An 18,985-nucleotide genomic window follows, 5' to 3' on the forward strand; every position below is an offset into this window, starting at 1 on the left:
CTGATACAGGCCAGGATGCCGTTGGCCTTCTTGGCCACCTGGGCACACTGCCGGCTCATGTTCAGCTGGCTGTCAACCAGCACCCCCAGGTCCTTTTCCTCTGGGCAGCTTTCCAACCACTCTTCCCCAAGCCTGTAGCGTTGCCTGGGGTTGTTGTGGCCGAAGTGCAGGACCCGGCACTTGGCCTTGTTGAATCTCATACATTGGCCTGGGCCCATCGATCCAGCCTGTCCAGGTCCCTCTACAGAGCCTTCCTACCCTCCAGCAGATCAACACTCCCGCCCAACTTGGTGTCATCTGCAAACTGACTGAGGGAGCACTCGATCCCCTCGTCCAGATCGTTGATAAAGATATTGAACAGGACCGGCCCCAGTACTGAGCCCTGGGGAACACCGCTCGTGACCGGCCGCCAACTGGATTTAACTCTGTTGACCACAACTCTCTGGGCTCGGCCGTCCAGCCAGTTTTTTACCCAGTGAAGAGTGGACCTGTCTAGGCCGTGAGCCGCCAGCTTCTCCAGGAGATAAGGCCAGGAGATAACATAAGCCTGTTCAGCAGAAGCACGTTGAGTGCTTGGTCCCTCTGGGGGGAGGTAAGAGCCCACCCAAGATCACTTGGGCTGCCTGAGGTACATTCGCAGCAAAAAAAAAGGAGTCACCCACAGAGGAGACAGACGCATCATAGCTCCGTTAGTGAGTCCATTATCTCCACCATCTCCATGCACGTAGCACCAAAGGTCCAGGCTGGATCGCCAGCTCCTCTGCCAAACTGGCAGCAACTGTCTCCATTGTGGGTACAGCACCAAGCACAGCCAGGTCTCTGGTTAGAGCCACTGGGATTAAAGTGTTGCAAATATATAGCTTCAGTTTTAGCCTTTGAACAGGCTGAATAAAGAAAAAACAAGGGGGGGGGGAATGGGAAATTAATAAAGCTGCAAGTAAGTTGGCAGTTTTGAAATGGAATTCTCAAGCTCAAAACTGAATTTTCTGGTTGGGAGGAGGTCTTTGACAGAATCACAATGTTTTTCTCCCCAGGAAAAGAAGCCAAGATGCCCAAGAAGCCAAGATGCCCAAGCTTTGTGCTACTACCATGGGGGCTCAGACTGTGGCAGCTGCAGGCAGGCAGCTTCCCCATCACTGCAGGTGACACAAATCCTGCTGTTCTAACTTGTGCACCCACTAGCCGAGACATACAACCACGCATCTACTGAACAGCATCGAGATGAACCGGCCAGCCCCCTGCAACGCAAAAGCCAAGAAACACCTGGGGAAAGTTGTATTTAAAACAAAATTCTTTAATAATTTTAACTATAAAGACACAAATTAGTGCTTGACTGCAGCATGAATAACAAATGACATACATTAAATATTTCAAAGCTACTGTGCTTTGCAAAACAAGATATGTTGATACATATAAGTCTAACGTTAGTTACCAGCTGGTTTGGTACAACGAATCAAAATTGTCACTGAACGTTGCTCAATGCAGCTGTGTTTTACAGGTCAACTGCTATTCATCTGTCACAGTGTCATTACCTATCTGCAACAATATACTGAATTTCAGGAAAAAAATAACGTTAGAACCAATAGTGTCAATGTTAGAAAGTTTGGTCACGTAACGCGCGGGGTATTTCATGTCTATTACAGGTGGACAGATGTTATTTGCTAAGACAGTAAACATCATCAATGCATTAAGCTGAGTTCAATAGTCAACATCAAATAATCAACATCAATTTGGAAGATCAAGAGAAAAACCAATTCCTGTTCAGTCTAAGGAGTAACTACTGCTTATGCTGCTTGAAACTCTCTCCTCCAAAATCCAGGGAGCAATAGTATACACAACCAAAATTCTTCTGCAGCGACTGACCAAGGCTTTAATTTAGAAAACATTTTGGTACGTGATTTGCTATGAGCATGTGTGAAAGCCCATTCTATTCAACATTGGCTTTGGAGAAACATGTATATGTTCCAGAGCTTTGGGGAAAGAAAGATGAATCTGAGAATTGTGCTTACAGCTATTCCTGTGGACAAATAATCAAAAGACCCTTTATCTTTGCATTTTTAAAATCTCAACAACCTGGTCTAAACATCAGGCAGATTCAATTTGTGTGAAATATCTGCAAAAAAAAAATTTGCAGGCACTGGTTTAGGGTCTTGCATTAACTGGATTCTGAACTTGGTTCTTCTTAAATCTGCAATTACATACTTAATCACATCTAAACACTTTCAACAAGTAAAAACGCAGAGTTCTGAAGTAAAGTAAGAGGTTCAGGCATCAACCCTGCCCCCAAAATTGTACACGTGAAGCCCCATATCCCCAGTCCTGTTTGGAGCATCTGGCAGGGAGCTCCAGTAACGGGGCTCTGCATAAAGTGCTTGCTTGACTGCTGCGCCCTCACACCGCCCGTCATTGAACTACACACACCAAAATAAACACCACTGGGCTACATCTCCCAGCCAGCTTTCAAAATCTGGGAAGATGCAACAGCATCAGGGACATGGGGTAGTCAGGCACAAGTCTGAGCCAAGCAGAGGCAGCCACGTCCTGGATAACTATGTTTCTGGAAAGTGACTAAAAAGAGTGCTGTGACTCCTGCAGCAGGATAATTTTTAACAAAAAAACAAACAGACCTCCCACCTACCAAGGACCTTGTCTTAGGGATCGCAGGAGAAAACACAGCCTCAGCTCTCAGAAAAGACTTGCAACAGAGATCAGGCACTTGGCAGCCATAGGCAGTCATGAATGAGAAACTGAACAAAGAAACCCCAAACCAATCTTAAGAATTATACAGTATATTCTCTGTAGTTACGTTACGGACTCTCAAACAAAGCTGGCAGAGGACGTTCCAGATGGATAAGAAATGTATTCATTCATGTACGAAACAATCTGTGTCACGTTCCATCCTCATAAAAAAACAGCTGAATAATCTACTATGAACCGAATGTAACAGAGTCTACAGCACTTCTGTGGTAAAGAGTGAAAAGTCAGCATGGAAAGCTAAATGTATAAATAGCAAAACATTCAAGCTTGTAACATAAGTATCTAAAGTGCAGTTATCAGGAGGGTGGTTGATGTAATACTACAGGATTCTGTGCTTAATCTTTTGTTATTCTCCTTCCATGTAAGATTTCTTAATCTCCTTCTGGCTCTCGCTTCTCACGGGTAACAAAGACTCCATCATTTATCCCTCTTCATACTAAAGTCTCACAGTTAAATAGTACTTTGCAGTTAAAGGCTCCCACCGCCTACTTCTAAAGTGCAGATGGGGTTTCTTTAAAGTAAATCGTTTTACCTGAATATGTTAATTTAAATTATGGGGCACACATTCTGCCAAAGTTAAGATGTGTTCCTGGATTGTGAGGTCTACTGAAGAAAACAGCAGTGCTGCTTCGTTAGAGCTCGTCTTCCACTGAGAAGTGTTATATTGAATTGTTTCACCACCTGCTATCAAATGCTAAAAATATATTCACAGAGAGAAACAGGTTTAAAAGAAAAGGTATTACCGAAATTCTTGAATGCAGAGTAAACAAGGTGGTAGTGACTGTGAGAAACACTCGTGATACTGGGAGGATTTTCCATTGCTAAAAGTTTCACATGGAGGAGTCAGCTGAAAAACTCATTCAGCTGTTTGAAACCCGGTGTTGGAAGCAAATGCACTATAGTCCAAAGAATCAACTGCATTTCAAATCACACAACGTCCCTTCAGCCAAACAAGACAGCACAGTATTAGATTAAAAGAGAATTAAAGCTAATTATAATAACAGTATTTTCCATCACATCTCTTCCAAAATCATGTAAAACAAGTTATATTGTTTGCATCTTAGCTTTAAATGTAACTTAACGGCCAAAAAGGTTTCACTTCACTTCTCTGAATTAAAGTCCTCCTCCTCATATCTCTTTCTAAAGCAGCCAGGCTTCTGCACGCAGATGAACAGCAGACTGAGCACAACCTAAACGTGACAGACACCGAACAAGTCAGGATGTTTACGGAGAGTGAACTGAGTCAGCCGCGGATCAATACAACGCTGTGGCAAACCTCAGGGGCTGCCTGGTCTAAGTCAGGCTGCACATTCAGGCAGACGTAATTAAGGGCACAGGTGATGTACAATACATGACGGAGGTAGATCGGCAAGTGATAGACTGCATATTCCAATTTGGACTACGGGGTAGTCTTCTGAACACTTGCAGGTAGCGCATCTTCCTTATGCTAAAAGAAAAAGCATTAAAATGAAGTCCGGAGATGACTAATACTGCTAGCTAACAACACTGCCTTCAAAACGCGGACGAGATTCGTCCCGATGACAGATTTCTGTTTATCATGTCTTATCTTCGGTTCTGGATAATGCATGTCTTGAGCTATATCCAGAAAATCTAGATTCCCAGCACAAGGTATGGTGTTGATCTGTACTGGGAGAGTAATTTTGAGGTTTTTCTTTTATTTCCAAGGAAGAATTTTTCAGTTCACGGTCTGCAGAACTACTTGCTGCTGATCTGTGCCAAGCCGATGGTCGTAAGGTGGCAGATTTCCTGGTTCTTCATGGATGTTAAAGAATGAGAGTTCATTGCTATCAAGTCTGTCCAACGCATCCTGTAGGATTCACATTAAACAACACCTGCTACATCTCTAATTCCCTTTAAAGTAGCTGCTGTCTGAATCCTACTCAAAAATAGGATCAAAAATGACCCGCCTTATAAGATGTAGTGCAAAAAAAGTTTGGGATATGCTGCTCTAAGGTTTGTAGAAAAGAAATCAGCATGTCATACAAGTGATATAAATAAAAAGCAATTTAACAGACATTTAACACATTACAGGAGTAAGGATATATGTCTTTCCAGGCACTAGAAAAGGCAGTCTGAATTTTGGTGACATGCAGTTAAAACTGGCTTGCCGTTTTCAGTATCACTCACAAGATCAGTAAGGCAGTGAAACCAAAGCACCCATAATTTTAGATTATTTATGCTCACAAGGATACACACGTAAATTACATTCTTCAGGATCTAACATAACCTGAAAGAAAGGCTGCTGGAAGGGTGGTAGAGGTGTGCATGTTTTTGGTCATCTGGAATGAAGGAAGAAGCCAATTTGTGTAATTTTTTTTTCAAAGATAAAAACATCAGTGACAAATGATGTGTGAATGAAAAGCTAACAGCAGCATAAAATTAAAACGAGGGCTTTTCCAACTTTTTTTTTTTAAATCCCAACAATTTAATTCAACAAAATCTGAAAAGAAAAATACATTCCTAGTTGCAAATGTGTAGGAGAATCAACAAATTTCTGTAAAATTTACCATTGTAGAGACGCCTTATCAATAAGAAAGTGGCTTTTCAGCACACTCTGGTTCCTGCAATTATAGGGAAACCAAATAGAGCCCCCAGATCCTCCAGTAACAAAACTAAGGCCACTAAAATAAAGGTTTTGTTCGTTTTCTTAAAAATAATATCATACTTAGCAGATATCACAAGTGATTGTTGATAGGTCCCGTTGCTGCACTGCTCCTATTATGGGACTTCTTCCCTAACTTACGAAAACATGTAAACATACTAATAAGAAAACTGGATACAGTGTACAGAAGCATGCTTGAGAGCGCCTGGAGGTCAATAGACAGGCACTTATTTTTAAGCTACATTTTTAAAACAGTTCTCAGATCTCTTTACAAAAAATATGCCTTCTGGATAATTAAAGACACTTGATCCAAGACAGCATTTTCCTACCTCTATGCTAGTTATTCCAACGTCTTTCAGTCTGAAGATCACTCAAATTTCCCAACACAGATGCTGACCTTGTCTACAGAACTGGAGCCTACTGACAACAAATCTGTTTCAAAATTTTCATTCAAGAACCTTTATAGTGGTTTGCTGATTACAGATTGAAATGCACTGCTACTGGCACTTGCTTAAACCTCACTGAAGTCATTCAAGGTTACCTATCTTTTTCTAGCCCTGAGTTTGGGTCTGTTTGATCCCAAGAGTCCAGGGTCAGTCACATAACAAAAGCCCCCATTTTATTTGGAGATTCACATCAGCAGGAGGGCTACTGATGGACACGGAGGATGCAGCTAAGGTGCAAACAGGAAAAAAGAAAAAATATATTAAAGAGAGGAGACCATTTTACTCAGTGTTGATTGTACAATATAGATTTCAGTCTGACTTCTTCAGCAGTCGGAGCAAGGAAGCTTACACTAGCCAGGACTTTGTGATCTAGGAGACAGCTTTATAGCTACATTACTGTGCCTTGCTGCTGTGGGCACATTTAAAATCAATACAGAATGGGATTTCCAATCAGTCTGAGTATTTCCCTTTTTTCCTTCATGGCAAGAAGGTTAAATCCCTCAGAGCATCAAAAGCAGACAAAAATTGCACCGCATGGCAGCTAGCAGGCCCAGAGACAGACTCGGTTAGTTGCCCCAAGATCTGAAGAGTCAAAACCACAGCCTCCAATATGAGGTATATTTTGAAAAACTGTGTTAGTTCAATGTTTTCTTTATGCTTTAACTTTCATCAGCTGGGTAGATAAAAATTGCAGAAACCAGAGGGTTTGTTCCCCCCATTAATCCCCAAAGTTTGGTTTTAAAAAGATGGTCAACTTTCCACAGAGTAACCGTGTGATGGACAGATTAAGAGCAAGCAATCAAAGTGCTGCCAATTATATTTTGGGCTATCCTCAACATCAATCTTGTTCTTTACTCTTTCTTCAATATTTCTGAATAAGAAGATGCTTCTGAAAGTCAGACCAATATTTAAGACTTGTAAAATAAGGGAAAGAGATGAATTCAAAGCTGAACTAGCACACATCTAACGTGTTTGTCAATCTGTAGTATGAATGGGACATGGGGAGTAAAAAATAGGGATAGAAAAGGGAGGCATGTAAATAATAATTATAAAAAAATAAAAAAAGTGTTTCTTGTGTTTATACAGTCACCCTGCAGTCTCCTGAGGGATCACTGGTCCAACAAATTAGGAACTCAGTTTCCACACACAATCAAGAACCTTTATAATACTTCACCATCTTAAGTGTCTTCTGCCAGTCACACCCTGGAACATCCTCCACGATGCACCTCAGTTGGACTAAAGAGAAGATGGAAGCTTGGTACAAAATGAACTATATGGCACAGGTATCCCAACCGTTTTGCTTAAAATATAAATTGCAAAGGAAGCAAGATAGAATAAAGCCCTAAATCAATCATTACATACTTCATTAATTGTATAAAAGTGCAAGATTAAAGTAGTTCAGGTTAAGCATTCAGTTCACTATAGGCCACACAAATGCTTAGCTCGGCCATCAATGGCCTGTTTTTGTCATTCAGTTACTAATATTAGTTTAAACCACAGAAAGAACAACAACTGAATGAAAAACATATGCAATCCACTTCAAAAATGGTTAGTTTTCTGTGACCAGCACGAAATATTAGCTCAGTATCATCAGCTATACAATATATACATAAAAATATTGTGTCTTAATCTTTGTTTTAACAACTTAGAATAAAGCTGTACTAAACATTATTTCCTTAGTGTGCCAACTCTTTGCTCTGTTCCGGCCAGCTGGCCTAGTAACACAGAGAAGTCCTTTTATAGCAATGGTACTTGAATTGATCCATAATTTTGACACTTCAGCCATAGTAACTGTGGAATTGCTTTATTCAGCCAGGCTAGGTGATCGCATGCGACTGCCTAGGTCTCAGTCAAAGCTTCTTGGGCGGCTCCACAAGAAGAACAGGCCATATTCCAAAAACAAACTGTTAAAAGAAAAATAGGAAGAGGGGGGAAGATTTCTTGGAATATTGTGTCTCTTGGAATAGAAATCAAACACTGTTAACCATCGTTTCAACCGCATTTCTTGGGATGTAAGTAGAAATCAAAGATAGTACCCTAACAGGCATAATCAGTGAGCCCCAACGCAAGTTCAAAGCACAAGACATCCAAATGCTGCAGTGCATTAATGGACACAAAATATTGCTTGCTTACCTTCACCTTTGGCCTGTGTTTCAGGAAAAGTGTCCGTGTGTATAAACTGAGGAAAAGGAGAAAAGTGTGCTTAAAATTTCATGTATAAGACAGCATACAAAATAATAATGATGTACTAATCCCAGTTTTATCTTCCAACTAGAGAAGAATTGCTTCTGTGATCGCAGAGCTACCCATTCTGCCTAGATTTACGCAAAATAGGAGATATTAGCCTACACTAAATCCCTTTGTGCTAGACTATGATTAGCAAACTAATCTACCCTATTACCTATGTGGGAAGAAAGAGGGAAACCCAGAGAAGTAAATTATCTCTCCGCTATGGAAAAGACTAAACAGGGACTAGAGCCTGTCATTTTGGAAGGATGAAATTAAATCAGTGTACCACAAAACATAGCAGATGTTAAGCAGGGTGAGGGGAAAGCAGCATAGCTTGATTCTGTATCCCATTTTTGTTCCTATACACCCTCTCCCCTCAGTAGATCTTTTCCTGTGTACGACCTCACTTTTTAAAGTGGTCATAGGTGATGCCACCGTGTGGCTGAGAAAATACTCGGGAAACTACTGCAGGGAAAGCATGTAGTTCATTGGGGTAGGACAGACAAATCAGGCATCTGCACATTCCCCAAGGGCTGGAGGATACAAACCCGAACTATTTTCTCTGTGCAGCATGCTGGAAAAACCTTGCCTATGCTATCCAAACTCTCTGCATCAGCTTGCTTTCTGTAAGGAATTTTCTTCAAAAGATTATCTCAAGCTGTTTAGGGCAGCAGACAACCTGTCAGCCAAAATAGAGCAGCTGTTTTTCACATACCATGACACATTTTATATATACATATATATACACACACATGTACATATAGAGACACATCCATATACACATGTATGTATGTACATATATACATATACGTATATATAAAAAAAGCTATCAGAATAGCTACTGGAAATGTACTTTTCCTTGCATTTTCCTTTTACTAGCTATTTTAACATTTGACAAAAAAGGAGAACACTGTGTTAGATGTAGAAAAACTGATATGTAATCAAGTTTTCTCGACTACATAGAATGTAGCTGTTAAACAAACATTCTCTTATGATTAAGTGATAAAACATTATTTCATTACATAATGAAAAAAACACAGAAATTCTTTGGATTCCAGCTTAAATTCTATTTTTGTTCCTGGTTCCACTAGATGGTGGTATAGAGCAAAAACAGAGACAAAAATCTGCTGGCTGCAGACATGCTAACTCAGGCTTTCATTTAAGTCTCCTTCTAAAACTAATATCCTGCGCTTCTGGGAACAGCTCTGCTCCAACCACTTCAGCTGTCACCCTTCTGCTCTATAGCACGATGCCTGCTAGTTTTCAGGAGCAACAGTGCCTATCAAAAAGATTAGTTATGCTTCTAAAATGAAACATGTTTAAGTACTTCAGGATTGCTGTTCAAGAACAGAAAGGTATTAATAGCTTATCTTTTGAAATCAATATACTGTCAAATAGTTTTGCAGTTTAACTGCTACAGGGTTCCCATTTCCAAATTGCATTTTCCTGAAGAACCATGACTATTTAAAAATTAATGATTACATTTTGAAGAATATAAATTACTTCTATAGAGTTTTTAGACCAGTTGCAAAGAGGAAAGAAAAACTTCCACCAGTTTAGTAAGAAGTCATTTTCCTGCTCTTCTGGCTGATACAACATTTTGAAGTAAATCTGAACCTGGGAAAGCTCCTAAGACTGCTTTATGAACATCCAGTTTAGGAAACATTTCCTACCTTAGCAGGATATGAAGGTAAGAGCCCAGGCCTGTGAGAATATGCCACCATGCATGAAACTGTGTCACAGCTCCCAGAACAGGAGGCATCTTCTCTCGTAGTGCTCTGTAAGAAAGAAACACCATGCAATGTTTTTTTTTTCAAGCTAAGCCATCTCAAATCGCATGTGTCAGATCACACATTACTGTTTCCGTGTCTCAGGCATCTGCTTCACGAGTGAGGCTTCACGTAGTCAGGCCTTCAGCAGGTGCAGAACAGCAGTTACACCTTATATTGCCCGTGTAGAGAGATATTAGCAAACTGGCTTTCTTACACATTTAAAGAAAGCACAGACTTCTTCATACAATGAGTGATCAGTTACTTCTGGACTCAAATTTCAGGTAATATACTTATGGCATCCCACAGTCCCAAATGAGTTCTACCATTCTCCTCCCCAAAACCTGGTGAACTACTGTCCATAGGATGAAATGCTGAGTTTAAAGTCTGAGAGAGGAAATAGGATCCATCAGACATCACCACTTTACATTTGGCAATCACATCACCTATTCTCCAGCTCCATGGAAGATTAGCTTGCCTTTCTCTGTTGTACTCTAAAAGAGGGACAAAGTGGATGTTTAGTGAGAAAGTAATGAAAGTAGAGGGTCTGAGATGCTCCGCCAACGTGCTTTGTATTTTGCTCAGTTATGGCGTGTGAGCTACTTGGGAACAGACTAAGGGAGATAGAGAAAGAAAGGGGAGGAACTACATTGCCCTGATTTCTCCTGCTCACTAGGCTTCTGCAGATAACGCCTATTTTGGTTGATGGTGGAGCAAATGTTTGCATCTGCATGTCTTCTTTTTTAACTTTCATTTCACATTCAGTCAAAACAAAGAAGGGAAAACAATGGTCACAGGTGTCAAGGAAGAAAAATCTGCAGCTTCTGTAATACTTATTTACTGCTTGATGTTACAGTGTTCAGTCCCCCTGACTAATTGCTAATCCCTGAGCTACTGCTTAGCTTCCAGAGCTGCTCAGTCACAAATATGAACACAGAGCTTCGATTCAGTCAGCCCGGGAATGACATAGTGGAACACACAGACTGTCACCCCGGCACAGCCTCTGAGTCTTTCAATGGCAGGAAATCTCAAAGCTCAAGTTCAAAAGTGCACAGATCCAACCAGGGAAGCTGAGTGCTACAGATGGTTTTTTTGTTAGTGTTTTTTTTTTTTTTTTAAAATAAGCTCCAAATTTAATGAAATATGGAAAACCAAAAACTGAACCAAAATACAATTTTGAACATTAAAACCAAAAAGAGCAGGTAGGTGGATGATTCATAGGTTAGATCTTTAAAGAATAAAAAATTACAAGGAACTAGAATATATTTTCTCCAAAGGTTCGAGTTATAATACCACCTGGAGAAATTCAAGGCTCTGCAGACATCTGACTAAAGCTAGTAAACAAGCGTATTTATTTTTTTCCAGTACCATAACCAAACAAGTATTACAGGAAATATGCTAACTTCTTTTTTCCCTTTGCAAAATGAGGATGCAAAAAAGTGCTTCAGCAGCTGGTGAAATCTTTGAGCCTAGGAACAAGTTCAAAAGCCCCACGGACCTGCAGCAGCTCAGCAGGCTTCGTGAATTAGGGGTAATGATCTCACCAGTGATGTGATGCAGCTGCAAAAATCAATCCTGATGCCAATATTTGCAATGTCACTGTATACCCACCTACTTGTGTTGGTAACTAACTTTTCTATGCCATCTGTATCAAGCGTTTCTAGAGATGAGGCACCATGTATTATATTCAGTACACCTATGTTTTTTAAAAAAAGTTTCAAGAAAACTCTGTTGGAGTTAACTTTCAATTGGCCTAGCGTAGTGCAAGGACTACAGAGCCAAAAGGGACAGATGGAAAACACAAGACTTCTTTACAGCATACTATGGTCCTACTCTGACAAAGCAACCTACTAGGACAATTCTATACACCACAGATTCAGCGGCATAACAATATATCATATAGTCAAGAATGGATTTTCTGGATGCTGGCATCAACCTTTCCATCTCCTCCAGCTTGCGGCGGAACACAAGCACCACAACTAAGCGAAAGAAAGGTGCAGTTGTCCAGTGCCAGAGGGACAGGCATTCAGAGAAAACTTGCTGGACTGGTGTTCTTTCTTGCACGGATGGGACATCTAGCTATACGACGAGATGGTGGGTTCCTATAAGCTTTGTCTGGAAGCCTTTTTTACCCCATTTGGCAATACACTAAACAGAGAGGAAGTCTTTCCTGCCCTCCTCTACGAGTGCTAAGCCAGAAGACTTCAGGCTAATAACGACAGCCAAGCACGGTGTATCGGCTCACAGAGTTACTGTTCTTTCTGAGACGCTCAAACAGTTGTTGTTTATTGCTGACAGATACATTGCAATACATATTTCTTTAACCTGCAGAACTACTGCTTTTCATATTTTCCTGGGAAATGGCAAGGGCAGAAACCAAAAAAAGCAGGATAAAAAACTCATTCAGATGAAATCAAGTGTGAATAGCAGGGTTTAGTAAGCCACAGATCCTCAAAATTACTTCAGTGACATTACTTTCTCTCAATTTAAATTGAAGTTCAAGAGAAATATCAATTATTTAAAAAAATAAATCTATTCATGGATTAAAAAAAACGTTAAAAAACTGTTGAGTGCTGAATCTAGTCATGAGCAAACTGGATAAAACCCTTGTGAATGTTTTGTAGGCAGTGTACCGTACATACCATGAGATGGACTTGAATATACACCACAGAAAAAACAAAGCTTTATGCTAGAAGACTATTAAGAGCTATCCGGACAAAGTGAAAGAACTCACCTCAGTTTATCACAGAAAATGTTGTCCACATTCCAGAGAAAAAATCCCATTAAAAATACAGTTAAAGATGTATAGCCTAGACCTCTAAGCCATGGGTATACCCTAGAGAGACAGAGAGAGAGAGAAATAACGCAAACTTTAGTTCAAGATTCTTTAAAGGCAGCTTTCATGTAACATACATAAATAGTATTACATAGAAATAAACTGCTTTATTTTTTTTTTTCCAAAAGGAAAAACATCAACTTCAAATCTCATCTATTTAAATATTGTATTTTACCTGTATTTTACCTCCTCCCCTCTCTCCTGAATTCACATTCTCCGAGACTGGTCTTTTATATGTTTTGCTTATATATTTCTAATTGTTCCCCTAAATACTGCTCTCTCCTAACGCAACAAGTAAGTGGGAAAACTGAAGTTGGCTAAAAGGTGGAGTCCCACGTATAATCTTTCAGTTAAAAAACAGCTATGTTACAAATTAGGACTCTCCCAAAAGAAGAGGCTCTTTTCTATCCCTATACTAGGGGACTTGTTTAAATAAGGTCTTTCAAAACAACTGTAGTCTTTTGTGAATGTAGACCACCATGACCAACAACTAACCAAATGAACGGTTTTAGAAAACAGTAATTTCATGTTGTATTTTATCGTTGAGTGCTATTGGGGATGGAAAAATGTCAATTTCATTTTGTGAGGAAAAAAAAAAATCCTCTTTAGGATATGGGAAACACACTGAAGAATCAGATGCAATAAAGTGCATCATTAATAAATTTACCCTCACTATCTGCATTCAGGTTGGACCACGAAATTGTAAACTTCCTACATGGAAGTTGGCAGCATTTGCTCCTTTCCCACTAATAAGACAAGTCCAAATGCAAACCCAATTCCAACCCTAAAAGGCTGCCATGAAATACTGTTCAAGTTATTTTTAAGCATTATGAATGCACAGTTTAGATTCTGGGTTAAAATGCATTCCTGAGCTGTTTTTCTCCACTGTTATACACAGCGCATGTTTCAGAGCTGTGAGCCGTGGCAGCCAAATGTGCAAAACACGACAGGTAGAGCTTCTTCCACAGGGCAAGCTAACCAGATACAAGTTGTACCTGTTCACAACAAGTGTACTGCCAATATAAACTAGCAAAATCTCTATTTGTTTAGTCTAATAAATGCACGGAACCCCATGCGGTACATGGCAGAGACTACATTGTAATATTCCCGACTCAGTGCTCTAGAGACATAAGCAAGTCCAGGACATGAAAGAGCACTAAATGGTATGTTATACATGCTGGTAATTAGGTAATTATAGCTAGAATTGTTCAGGGAATAAATGGTGTTGTTTTGTGAAAGAATTAGAGAGAGGCTGGCATCATTTATTAATGGAGAACATGCTTTGTGAACAGAGAACAACATTTGCCAACTTGTGATCTTGGGAAGGAAGCAGACCCAAGAAAGAGATGAAAAGTGTGGGGGAAACAGGCAGGAACAGCAACAAATGATGAGGACAGGAGGAGGCAGCAGCCTGGAAGGAACAACATGCTGTTCTTTGAGATTTTTACTCTAAGCTCAGAGCGACTTCAAGCCCCGCACTAAGAAATACGAGTGATAGGAAGCTAATATATACTAAGGAAGTAAGAAACAAAATAGGCAGAAATCAGGGTCGATATGCAAGTTGAAACAGGCTTGGACAAGTCCTAGCACTATCAATAGAAAGACAGGAATATGTTTTAGCAGCACAGAGGAAGTAAATCCAAAAGTGTACTTGGGGATGACTTTTATAGAGAAAAGAACGGGTGCCTTCAGGTTGGCACAGCTTCTCTAGCAGAACTAATTGAAAATTAGTAGTATTGTAGTTAAAATTTAGAAGTAGTTTAAACCTACTTCTTTCCCCACCCCAACTTTCTAACCAGTTTGCATAATATAACCAAAGGGGGGAGCAAGTCTTTGTAGTAACTTCATGTTGCAATGAAGTGATCTAGCTAATTAAGAAAATACACCCCAAACCCCTAAATTTTAAGCAATAAAGTAGGTGGAACTTCAGAGACAGACTTTGCTGGAGGAAAACAATGAATGATACCCTGGGAGGGAGGACGATGGTGTTATTGATAGTGACAGAAGACAACTAAATGCTTCAGAAATAATGAGAATGCACAAGTATGTGGAATTTGCAGAACTGGAAAGATAGCAGGCCCAAGGGTTTGTCTACGCGAAGAAATGTAATCTAAGTGACTAGAACTGTGCTAAATCCTTCTGTAAAATGACCTGAACTTTATTCAACTCAGTTTCCCTTGGAAATGAATTAAGGTAATATCACTTAAGATCTGAAGGTTAGGATTAAAATTTCCACGTTTGTGGGTTTGAAAAGTGCCTTTAAACCGGTGATTGTTTCTAAAGCTGCAAGCAACACGCTATCAGTTTTAAGTTCTTGTTTAATAAAAGACTGTGAACATTTACACTTGGTCTGTGGGGATTTCTTGGGGAAAGTCAAACCAAATTAACTGAAATTGCAATTGGAAGGTGATTCAATGAATCTACTTTAAATTCACACCTCGAAACAAAGTTTAACAGAAAGCACATTTAGAATGAAGACAGTAGAGAGAAATCAGTAATTTTCAGGGGCAATCCCCAAACACATGAGAACGCCAACTATTCACAGGGGAGAGACAGGAAGGGGCAACCAACTGAGCCCCTGAAAACTAAAGGTATGTGTTTACTCCAATACTGATTCAATTACTCTTCCTTCACTTTTACCTACCAAGTCTCTGCTCCGATGATTCTAATGCTTCTCAATGACTCCTAGCATTTCTAATATCCTTTTGTTTGTTATAAATAGTTTTTATTTCAATTTCCATAATGTATACCTAACTTTACCCAGTCAAAACTGTAAAGAAAACTATCATTTAACCTTCTGTGTTACTACCTTTTACATTCAGATTTTACATGCTTGAGTAGGGAAGAGGAAAGGAAAATACTAATCGACGGTTCAGCTCTGCAGTCTTACTCTCACCTCTCTCCAAGTATCATCATTAGATTTTGGACACTGGCAATAGATTTCAGGCATTACCCAGCAATATGAAGACAGAAACTCCATTCCCCTTGACGTCCCAGGCTAACAGCTGAAGCCACTAGCAGAACACCCGGCAGTGAACACTGATCATAAGAGTAGAGACCTGTTTTGTTTAATGTTATCCCAGTGGCTTCAAAGAAATGCAAGGAGATGAGCCATTCCCTTTCAACCAAGCAGAGCACATGAGCTAGCATTATGTACCCAGTTAAAGAAATTTTGCCATTGCCAATTTCTCATGTCAAGCCCACCAAAGATACAAATGCTAAGTTATATCTTATAATGCTGAACTAAATGGTTACTTACCATAATACTATATAAACAGATCGTAGAACTATAATGGAAACTAGTGTTCCATACATGATCTGGAAATAAAAACAGAGATAAAATTCAGCAGTTGGATTCAAAAGACTTTATAAAACACTACAGGAGTAAAAAACTTTTGAAGTCTCTGATTTTTATTTCTTAGTCTCAGGAAAATAGTATCCCCTCTAACTTCCTCTCCAGACAGTCTTCCATAAAAGTTTCAAATAAAAGTATGATTATAAACCATGCGCTTTATGCAATTACAGGAAAAGTCTGTTGCGTAAAACCGCTGTTTCACTTTTTTGAATTAGAAAGCAAACACTAGATGGCACTCAGTAAGCATCCTGAAATCAAAATGGTAACTAATGCCTATTATCTCTTCTGTATCCGTGCATTTTAGCCCGGGATTGCATAAGCATCAGCTAAAACCGTTTTTGAAAGCTATACTTCCTTCACTGATATTTGGTTAATATTTTTTCCTGAAAGCAAACACCTGAACAGACTATGTACTATGCCCACACTGTGCACCAGTATGGAAGAAACTTTCCAGGAAGCATTTAAACCCAACTATTACAGATTGTCAGGATTCAATCTAATTATACAGTGGGAAGGCTGCACGCTCTGAAAAGAACCATGAGCAAAATCTGGCTCACAGTAGGCTTGATGAATTTGAACATAATTGCCTGACTTACATAAAAAGTCAAAGTAATAATTTATTTTCTGCCTTATGATCTTTAAATCACTCTCCCTTTTTTTATTCACAAGCTTAGGATCCACATAACACTATCTCCAAGACGTACAGACTACAGAAGAGAAGAAATGTGGTCAGTCATGCCTGAAAAGTGATGCAGAAGACACTGGAGCAGGCAGGATTTTCAGACACTGGTGACATTAGATTACTCTCCATGCTTTTTGTTCTGAACACTGTTTACCTCCTGCCAAAAGGCAGTTTGTTCCAAGCAGTTGTGCCTTGCCCTTTGCCTCTCTCCAGTGGCCCACAAGCCCCTCGCTCTTTTTCACTTCCTTGTTCACTGACTTTCCTTTCTCATTTTGCTTTTAGTTAACCCCCATCTAATGCTGCCTTGTTTTACATGAAACAGAAAAATGATAAACCTTTGCTGCCTATTTTTAAAAGCCACTAAACCTCACAGAGGTGTGTTTACAAACCAGTGTCCTTACCATGTTCCACTGAGCTCCTCATACCTTTCCTTCTTTTACATTGTCTTCAAGGCAAGGACTACCTCTTACTCTGCTGTAACCGGGGCATTCAGCTATTACTATCCCACAGGCATATGGACGTGTCTAATCATCTGACATAAAATAGATTGCTGTAATAATGCAAAGTGAAACCTGCCTTTCAAAAGTCCATAAAGGCAAATTTTCAAACTCCTTTTAGCTTTAAGGATGAGGTTAGTAGCGCACACCATATTATCAGTGCATACATACAGAACAAGACAACAGAGCCATTATGTTTGACAACAGGTAAACGTAAGCTCCAATATTGACTATGCAAAGTCATTCAGCACAGCAGCTCTTTATTTGCATTCAGAGTGAGATCAAATAACTTCAGTAACTAAACTACTACTGCTGTGTGTTCTGCTCTGTAGAGCTAAACAAAGCAAAACTATTTGAAAGGCTAATTGCTTCTGGCTTGTACTTTATACAAAACTGTTAGCTAATTCCAGTCTCCTTGCTGGGGTACAGCACATAAATCGGGGGGGGGGGGAGGGGAACCAACAAAACCCGCTAGACACAGCCTGAGTATCAAGTGCTTATCAGTCCCAGGCTAAAGGTAGAAAGAGGACTGCTCAGGTATGCTAGGTGCTGCATGCTGGTACAATTTTTCATCACTGACATTTTGCCTAAAAAGATGCCACCATATAACAATACAGACTAAATTTAAAAGTTAAATGCCATTTTACTTCATCAGTCTCATTTGAAACAGCCTGTTTCGTTTTCCTAATCAAATCCAGTAATTTATTCTAAGAGCGGGATGGCACAGAGGAAGAAACTTATCGAAAGGCTCCTCTGGAACCCAAAGCACAGTCTGATGTCCCTTCCTTGCTGATCTCCTCCTTCCTACAATTTCCATTGCTAAAATGCTCTTCTGCAGCAAAGACACAGGAAAAACCTACCCATGAAGAGAAATTTCTATCATACTCGTTAGGGGTGTGACCACCTTCATGCTTTTATCCAATTTGCTCTTGAGTTGTTTGTACAAGGAGTTAAATAGCGTCAGACTATGCCTAGAGAAACATGGCTTATAGGCAGATCAAAGCCCAGGTAAAACACAGGCTAAAAATGCTATTTTTTGCAGCAGTTGCTGAAAGGAGGAAAGAGCAAAAGCTAAGAAAAGATTGCTTTGTAGAGCCTCTGGCTTGGTATCTCCTAGTGAGTTGCTTAGTGGCTTGCAGAAGAGGACAGTCTTAATGGAGGGAGGAAGGAAAAAAATAAAAAGAACCTAGCAGTGACTGAAGAAAAATATGCTCACAGTTGACACTTCAATTTCTTGCCTTTTCCGCTCCCCCACACAAACAGGTTGTTAGCAGCAAAACACATTCGTGTTTAAAAGCCTGTGAAAGACTGGAACAACAAACTGTTCTGCTCTGCACGCTCCAGTCCTCCCCTTCACGCTGAAGGCAAGCATCGAGGAGGTGTTGCTGGGATATGCAGAGACTGTAGCTGCACATCTCACTACAGCTGTTTCTTACTAGAGGCCTATAAACTGAGCTACATAACTTAGTCTATACTTCAGGGAGCAGTGCTTACTTTTACTCCTTTACCACCCATGGATTTACTATTTTCATCATGCCAAAAATTTGTTAGGTATTATCCATCCACCCAAAGAAGGATAAAGTATAAAATAATGAAAAAAAAAAAAATCTACCTTATTCAAGTTGACTCAAATTTTTCAATTCCTTTAGCTCCCTTTGTTCTTCCTCTTTAACTAACACATCATTTAAGTGACAGATGAAAACCCAAGTAAGTTTTGTGCTATTTTGTCTCATAGTCCCTTTAAATTGTAAGCCAAAGAACACCCTTGCACTACAGTTGAAACAAAAGGAA

The 18,985-nt window shown here is 39.8% G+C and overlaps 1 protein-coding gene across 1 annotated transcript in view; it reads right to left on the reverse strand.

The window, feature by feature from the left end:
- Window positions 1-1,281: 1,281 nt before the first annotated feature.
- ACER3 (alkaline ceramidase 3) overlaps window positions 1,282-18,985 on the reverse strand; it is a 59,778-nt gene continuing 42,074 nt past the window's right edge. Inside the window, exons 7-11 of the mRNA XM_075140289.1 lie at window positions 15,920-15,978; window positions 12,559-12,660; window positions 9,729-9,833; window positions 7,960-8,005; window positions 1,282-7,730 (exon numbers count right to left, since the gene is read on the reverse strand). Coding sequence (XP_074996390.1) covers window positions 7,677-7,730; window positions 7,960-8,005; window positions 9,729-9,833; window positions 12,559-12,660; window positions 15,920-15,978 — 366 coding nt within the window. The 3' untranslated portion in view covers window positions 1,282-7,676. The remainder of the gene's footprint in view (window positions 7,731-7,959; window positions 8,006-9,728; window positions 9,834-12,558; window positions 12,661-15,919; window positions 15,979-18,985) is intronic.

Source organism: Calonectris borealis, chromosome 1 (genome assembly GCF_964195595.1).
Source record: "Calonectris borealis chromosome 1, bCalBor7.hap1.2, whole genome shotgun sequence".
NCBI lineage: Eukaryota > Metazoa > Chordata > Aves > Procellariiformes > Procellariidae > Calonectris > Calonectris borealis.